At 26.9% G+C, this 8,601-nt stretch overlaps 1 protein-coding gene across 11 annotated transcripts in view; it reads right to left on the bottom strand.

Moving 5' to 3' along the window:
• The window catches only part of LOC117177687 (protein Malvolio), a 31,596-nt gene that overhangs the window by 7,843 nt on the left and 15,152 nt on the right, over positions 1-8,601 (bottom strand). For all 11 annotated transcript variants that reach the window (XR_004467736.1, XR_004467737.1, XM_033368537.1 and 8 more), the window contains 7 exons: positions 6,891-7,117; positions 6,166-6,304; positions 5,674-5,829; positions 5,413-5,571; positions 5,268-5,318; positions 3,074-3,459; positions 134-344 (listed from right to left, as the gene is read on the bottom strand). Coding sequence is in view for 9 of the 11 variants with exons in the window: in XM_033368537.1 (XP_033224428.1) it covers positions 134-344; positions 3,074-3,459; positions 5,268-5,318; positions 5,413-5,571; positions 5,674-5,829; positions 6,166-6,304; positions 6,891-7,117 (1,329 nt within the window). In the remaining 2 variants the exon portion in view is untranslated. The remainder of the gene's footprint in view (positions 1-133; positions 345-3,073; positions 3,460-5,267; positions 5,319-5,412; positions 5,572-5,673; positions 5,830-6,165; positions 6,305-6,890; positions 7,118-8,601) is intronic.

Here is an 8,601-nt window from a genome sequence, read left to right as displayed (position 1 = left end):
AGGGAGCTCTTCTTAATATTTTGACACCAAAATCATGTCGATACACCTTACCGACTGCGAGTAAAGCCACCCACGCTTTAACTTGACAGACTGTAAAATAGTCAATATTTTAAAACATCGAAAAATTACAGACCCAGTGATTGCCGAGGGAAGTTGCTCCCATGTTCACAGCCATATGTATAATTAGATAGACACAAAGGGTCAGGTAACAGAATGCATAAATTGAAAATCCAAGTATAATTGCCCAATGAGGTGGCAGATGTCTGTGTACTGAGTCTACCACAAAGTAAATGTTTATCGTTATTACTGTGACTGACAATAGGGTTGACACTATTTTGTTCCCTCTGAAATAAAAATAAAAATACTTGAAGTTAGTTTTAAAATTTAAATGATTGCTATTTCAGGGTTGCTATAGAAGTCCAGTTTCATAATGCCATAACTTTTCCAGGTTTACCTTTTTTAAAATCCAATCAATTTTAACACATTATACTGGTCGCAGACTAATTTATCAACAATATCTTGTACAATTATTCATCAATGCAAATATAAAGGCTTCTTCAATAATTATTAAAACCTAAAAAATTCTTATTAATTTTGCTATCGAAATGTCTTAAATTGTGAAATTGTAATTATATTACTTGTATTAGTAAAAAACTAAAATAATGATGAAAACTTGGAAATAGACGTGAATAAACAAATTCTGCTTATTTTTTTTTAATTTCATGACTTCTCAAGGTTTTCTAGATTTTTTTTAAATTCCGTGACTTTACCAGGTCTTTCAAGTCTTTTAACAACTCTATATTTTCAGAGCGGCCGATCTAGACTTATAGTAAAATATTTCTTACACATATAATTCGTACAATTCTAAACTAGGAGCCATCAAAATTGAACATCTTGTATTTCGAGGTTTTTAAACAGAAAAATAATTGAAATTGAATATTTTCAAATCGATTTTGTACAAAATTCGTCAACTATTAAGATCACATTATTTTGGAAATTTAGCATTCTGACATGATTTCAAAATCTGTAATTCGAAATTATTCAATGTTACATGCTACCAGTTTAAAATTGTAGTTTTTATATAACATAAAATTGATGTATACAACAACGTTCCAATTTACAATTTTTCAATTTCAAGCGCTCCTAAGTCCAATTACAGAAATTTAAAATTGCACAACTTTAAAATTTTCTTTTTAACTATTTATGCTTTAGATTTGAAATTGTATAATTTTTGCTGATTTAAATTTAAATACAAAAAATGCTAAATTTTTCCATCTAAAAATTGTTATAATTTTAATGCTTTTTTAAAAACTGTTCCACCCAATTTTTAATAAATAGAGTAATATATTGTAATCAATTTTCCAGGTTTGAAAAATTGGATTTTTCGAAATAAAAAAAATTTAATGCACATCAAACCAGTTTGATTTCCTTAAGCTATTGCAATTTTTGTAATCAAAATAACTCTTTTTTTTGTAAAAAAAATAAATACAAAAATCAAGTCAATTCTTTGAAATTCGATTTATTCGAACAATTCAAATTTCGAAGATTTGTCTTGACTTTTGAACCAATTTTTTAACAAACAAAAAAAGTTATTTTGGTTTAAAAAATGTAATAATCTAAGGAAATCAAGCCGGCTTTATGTTCAGTTAGTTTTTTTCAATTTCGAAAAATTTAATGTTACAAACGTGTGTAAATTTGTACTAAAAATTCGAATAAACGACTGCACACCTTTAGTAATAAAGTTTAATATTAAAAAAAAATTAATTCAAACTTATTTACTTTCACACGCTATTGATTTAAAACTGATCAATTTATGAAGCATAAAACTGACATGATGAAATTTTTAGAATTTTCAACTTAAAATGATTTAACTATGAAGGATTGCAACTAGAAATTATAGCACTAATGTTTAAAAATTATTTTCCAATTTTAGAAATTTTAATTTGTTCAAATTTGAAGGTTTTTTATTTAACTGTTTAAGTTTTAACTAAGAAATTGTATAACGTAAAGTGCTTCTAATTAGAAATTGCACCATTTTGACAGATTTGAATTTAAAAACAAAAAATGCTTGAATTTCGAAGCTTTTATTTTAAATTATTCCACCCAATTAGTGATAAAAGTGCATGCATTCAAAGCTTAAACTTAAAATTATTAAATTTAACGCACTACAGTTTACAATTGACCAATTTCTGAAGCATAAAACTGACATTATAAAATGTTTAGCATCTTGAATTTAAAATTATTTAACAATGAAGAATTGCAAATTGAAATTCTAGCTCTTCTAATTTAAAATTATTGCCCGATTTTAGGAATGTCAATTTGTTCAATTTTGAAGGTTTTGTATTTAAATATTTAAGTTTTCAATTAGAAAATGTAGAACTTGAAGTGCTTTTAATTGGAAATTGCAAAATATTGACCATTTGAACTTTCTTTAAAATAGTTCCACCCAATTTATAATAAGGTTTTATATTTTCAAAAGATTCAATTTCACACGCTACTAGTTTAAAAGTTGCCAGTTCATGAATCATAAAACTGGCATAAAATTTTTAGCATCCTCAATTTCAAAGTATTTAACTATGAGGGATTCTAACTAAAAATTGTAAAATAACTTTTAGATTCACGTTTTTTAATTTCAAGCGCTCCTAATTTTAAATTAATGCTCAATTTAAAAACAATTAAAAATTTGAAATGATACGATTTCGATTGTCTTGAAATAACAATCATTTCTATCAAAAGGCTTTCATATACAATATATAATGTTTTAATTTAAATTTGCTTAATTTTCGAGCTCTAAAATTTCTAAAATGTCAATAATTAATTCTTTGAATCTCCAATAAATTTGTTCGATCTATACAAAGATTCAATTGCAAATTGTTTAATTTAAAACACTGTATATTTCAAATGATGTATTTCGTCAAGCTTTGAACAAATTTCTGGTCACAAAATGAATTCACTGCCAATTCAAGAATTTTTTGCAGTCTAAAATCAAGATTTTTTTTTAAACAGACATTTATTTATCGAAATTCAAAAATAAGCATGGGATTCTTAATGATTAAATAATAAATATACTCACAATCCATTCTTGAATTCTCCCATGATATGAACACTGCTCGTAAAAGCAATCGTAGGTAAAGTGGCAAAAGGCAATTGCAGACTCATGACAGCGTTGAGAAAATCATTCATCCCAGTGAGTTGATCGATATCAGCATAGAATGCGAGTAAAAACGTTGGAATAATTGCGATTGATCTGGTGAAGAAAACTCGCTTCCACCTTGCCCACTGAAGATTCAAAAAGCCTTCCATTGCAAACTGACCTGCATAAGTTCCCGTCATTGTCGACGACTGGCCAGCAGCTAATATTCCAACCGCCCAAATGAGCATCGCTGCCATTCCAAATTGGCAGCCAAGATATACTCCACCATTATACAAATTCGAATCATTCAAATCTACACTATTATTCTGAAATTTTTTAATTTGAGTCAGTATACGTCAGAAATAGCCCCTGATCGTTCGATTTTGATCAAATATCGTATAATTATAGTGCTATATGAAAGAAATTTTACAAGCCAAGAATTTTTGAAAGTTTTCAAAATTTTAGAAGTTATGCCAAGTTGAATTTCGGGATCACATTTTTTTTGAATTATCAATATTTCTGGAAACGATAGTCGGATTTTGATTCTGTTTACAATTTTTGAAATCTTCTCAAGTTTTTAATTATTTTTGAAATTTTTTAAAAACTCAATATTTAAAAAAATAATTCGAATTTTTCCTACCATTAAGAAAAATGCTGCAAAATTTAAAGAATTTGCCTTAAAGTCTTCCAGATTCTTTTTGGACCATTCGTGAAATCTTTGTAAATATGCTCTTAAAATTAATTTTTCAAAATAAAAAATTATTTTTCTAGGTATCTTAGGAAATTTTTTTAGTCTTTCACAATTCTTAAGAAATTTCGAACTTTTTTGTTTGAAATCTGCAATAATCTACATTAAAAAAAATTATTTTTGAATGTTTAAAAATTTCAAAAATCTCTTTAATAATAAGTATTCACTTGTGATTTATTCACAAAAATAAAAAAATTTCATTTCAAAATGAGAAATTTTAAAAGTTAAACGATTAAAATTCTAACTTTTAAAGTTTGAATTAAGCTCTATGAAATTTTAATGATTCAAGGCTTTCTATTACAAACATATTTAATATCAAATTGGTAAGTTTTAAATATTCGATTTATAATTGCTTTTTTTAAATTAACTGAGGAAATATAATATGGGCAATATTTAAATAATTGTTTTTTCTTAGTTAAAAAATCTCAAATTGAATGGGTTTAAAATTGAATATTTTGCAATTAAACTATACTTTAATAAAAACTGAATAATAAATAAATAAAAATAAAAGTTACCAAGAATCATTATCGGGAATAATCATGTATTTCGGACCTTTCTTAGATTGTCGGCGCAATTCTCAACCAATTTTTATAAAACTTGTCAGCAGATTCACTAACTATTAAAAATAAGTTTAGGCGTGATTTTATGTTAATATCTTATAAACTGTGAAATTAAAACAAAAAAAGTTTTTCAAAAACTAATTTTCTGCCTGTGCTCGCCTATCGTACCGACTGGTATCAAACTTTAACGAAAATCCAGTAGCAACAGATTTTCGATACATTTTACAGGAATTTTCGGTGTCTATAATAGTTTAAAATCTTTTCGTAAATGGATAGATTAGACTGCAGATATGAGCAGAGGTGAAAATTTTTTTTATGGTAATTCAACAACAATGAATTTTCTATCCTAACTTTTTGCCTACTATTTAACCAGAAATCTATAGCAGTACGTGTTCTTGAAATTTATCACAAAATTTATGCATTTATAAATTTATATTTGCAGTTTATCAAATAATTAAAAATAATTTTTTATTATTTAAGTCTTCAAATCGGCAATTTAAAATTCTTTAAATTAAAACTGTAAACTTAAAAATGAAGTAATAAGACGTCTTATAAACTGAATGATATCATAATTGAAAAAGATGAAAGTTGAATTTAACATAAAATAAAAAGTTGAAATCGAACTTACTTTGAATGTGTAATTAATATATCAAAAAAGAGAGAATATAGAAAGACTATTTTATATTGCATTATATCATTACTTTATATAAATTTTGTTATATACCAAGTGATTAGATACATTTTTCTTCTAAAAATGGATGTTTTTCTGATTTTCGATTAAAATTATTTCTCTTCAGATCTGAGATATTTAATATTATTTACTTACTTTAAAAGTTTCCATCCCAAGAGGAAAATTGTTAGTTTCACAGATTTTGTACTGAAAGAATAACATAGTGTTTTAAAAATTTCAAAATCTAATTGTTATATAAAATATATATAAATAAATTTTACAAAACGACGATGTTACTCACTATCTCCTCGCCGCTTTTATTGTACAATCCATACGCAAATACTCCGACGACAAAGACATTGATTATAAATGAAACAAAGAGTGCAAACGCGGCTTCTACAAAGTAATAGAAGTTTGCTTCCCTGACTTTTTCTGGACGTCCTCGATCGATATCGCGAGACTGGAAAAATGTGCTATTTATATCTGTTTTTTTTTTCTCTTAAATAATTATACATTTTTTCAGTTTCTAATTAAAGAGCAGAGTTCATTGGAACCAACTTACTTTAACAAGTGCACTATGGAGGTACAAATTGTGAGGCATTATAACTGCTCCGATGACACCCACTGCTTTCAGCAGTACTTCACCGCTATACCCTTCAAATGAAGGAATAAACATTCCCTTGACAACTTCTAATTGCGGAGGTGCTGTCACAATATACTACGATAAAAGCACAAAATCTTAGTTTTCTTTCAAAAATAAAATGTCAAATTCATTTGGAATGTTTGTCATCAAAAAAAAAGAGGAAAAGAAAAATATAATTAAAGAGTGTCTACTAAAACTGGAAAAATAATTGTCCGAGAATTTCGTGTCTTTCAGATATATTTTTAAAATTACATTAGTTATTAATTTAAAATACAATGTAACAAATTTTGAAAGAATGAGAATTGACAAGCTTTAAGAAAGAATATTGAAAGAAATTGAAATCAAATTTTGAAATCAATTTGTTCAAGTTATTTTTCCAACCAAAGTGACGAGTTGAATATTAGTAATTACCTCATAACCAAATGTAACGGCCATTATTGTTATGAGCAAACCAAAGAACAATTCCAGTTTTCGTAAACCATATTTGTCCAAAAATAAAAATGTGAAGGTATCAATAATTGTGATGAGCACTCCAATATATAATGGTACTCTGTAAATAATATTTGTACATCAATAACAATGAAAAAATGTATTCCAATCAGCAATTTTTTAATAAAAAAATATACTTATAAAAAAACTATTATAAGATGAAAAAAAAACTTTTAAAAGAACAGGAAGGCAACTTCAATTATCAACAGGAAGTTTCCAAGAACAATTTGTCTGCCAAAAGCATAAATATACAAACTGGAGTCATTCTTCTCTATAAAAATTATATGTAATGGGAGTTGCCTCCAATAATTGTGATTTATAGACAGAGGTTACACAATTTCCTTACAGATTAGCACAATGATTTTGTTTTATCTGAGAATTAGGATCAGATAGAAAAATTATAGAATTACTGAATTAAATTTTATTGTAAACAATATTAATAAATAAAATATTCTCAATACAATTTTATCATTCTGATTCACGTTCAAATATCAACAATTTAAGAATCATACAAGAATTAAAGCCATTTTCTGAAAATTATTAATGAAATTTTTCCGCATGCAAACAAATTTTTTCCTTCTTTCGGTTTAAAAAAATAATTTAAGGTTTTTCTTGATAGTATATAATCGAACATAATTATTACTTACGCCTTATTTGATAGCAGATAAATAGCAATCGCCGTCCCTATAACCTCCTGCATATCGCTTCCGATTATAGCGATTTCAATCATTATCCACAAAATTAGTCTAGGCACTTTTTTATACTGCCTATAGCACATTTCGGCCAAGTGCAATCCAGTAACTACTCCAAGTCGGGCACTCAACCTCTGCATGACGAGGCCCAAGATAGTCGCACTAAGTAATACCCATAGTAACTGAAATTAAGATTTTTGTAATTTTATATTTTATATGTAAAATTAATTCTAACTACGAAATTCTTCAAAATTAAAAGAAAACAAGAGTTAATCAATCAAATAAAAAAAACTAACACAAAATAGAAAAAATCAAAAATTAATAAATAAATATTTTTTTAAATTTGGTCTGAAACATTTAAGAAATTATCATTGGATTCTTGATTTTTTTAATTTCTAAGAATTTTGTAGTTAAATTTGAATGCTGGATGTTTCAATTTCCAACATTTAATGCTTTAACCTGTTCTTTATTCTAAATCTAATTTCTTAAATTTCTTTGAATTCCCTGAAGTATTTTAATTGTTTGAATACATTTGAATTCCTGCAATTCTCTTTATGTCATTTAATTTCTTAACAAATTATTTAAAATCACTGGCCTTCTCTTGAACTTACTTGAATTATTTAGTCTTCACTCAAAATCTCTTAACTTCCTTTGGATTCGCTTGTATTTTCTTGAATTCACTTGATTTTTACTCAATTCTTGCCAATTCAACTAAATTCTACTGCATTTTTCTTAATTCTTTATTTAATTTTGTTGCATTCTTTTCAATATGCATGCATTCTACTAATTTAATTCAATTTTTTTTAATTCTTTGAAATGATTGAATTCGGGTGAATCTTGTTTAAAAATGATTTGTATTCTTTCCATTGAACTGAAATCTTTTGAATTTTGTTGAATTCTTTGGATTCTTTTGAAATCGCTTGAATTTTTTCGAATTCACATAATTTTTTGTAATACTTAAGATATTATTCAATCTGTTTACATTCTTTTGAATTCTTCTGAATTCACGCGAATTCTACTGAATTTAATTATTTGGATTCTTTAGAATTCAGTTGAATTTTTTCTTAATATTCTTTGATTTCTTGTCAATTAGCTTGAATTTAATTTTCAATTGAGACCTTGTGCTTTAGAAAAAAGCAAGTAAAATGAAATCAAGTAAACGTCTGAACTAAAAAGATGCTTTTTTTAATTATGAAAAATATTTTTCAAATGTTGCACCTAAAATATCTTTCAGAAACCCTTAAAATATTAATTTTTTTCATCTAAAACTATTGCAAGGTCTCTTGGAAATATTACGTCACACTATATTTATAGACACTACCAGGTGTATACATATGAAACCGGTATTTTTTCAAGAAAAAAACACATTTATTTCAAGAGAATGATAACAAATATTTTATTCAAAGTATGCGCCCTCGCTGGCTACACATTTTGTCCACCTCTCAGGCAATTTATGGATACCTTTCCAAAAAAAGTCTTCGTTTTTTGAAGCAAACCAGTCATCGAGCCATTTTCCAACATTTTCGTAAGAAGTGAAGTGCTGTTCGCTAAGTGCGTGCCCCACCGATGCAAATAAGTGGTAGTCGGATGGAGCCAAGTCTGGTGAGTAAGCCGGGTGGGGTAGCGGTTGCCAGCTGTACGACTCAACCAATTCCCGAGTCAGTTT

The sequence above is a fragment of the Belonocnema kinseyi genome, chromosome 8 (genome assembly GCF_010883055.1).
Source record: "Belonocnema kinseyi isolate 2016_QV_RU_SX_M_011 chromosome 8, B_treatae_v1, whole genome shotgun sequence".
Classification (NCBI taxonomy): Eukaryota; Metazoa; Arthropoda; class Insecta; order Hymenoptera; family Cynipidae; genus Belonocnema; species Belonocnema kinseyi.
This window is presented reverse-complemented; position numbering and strand designations above follow the sequence as displayed.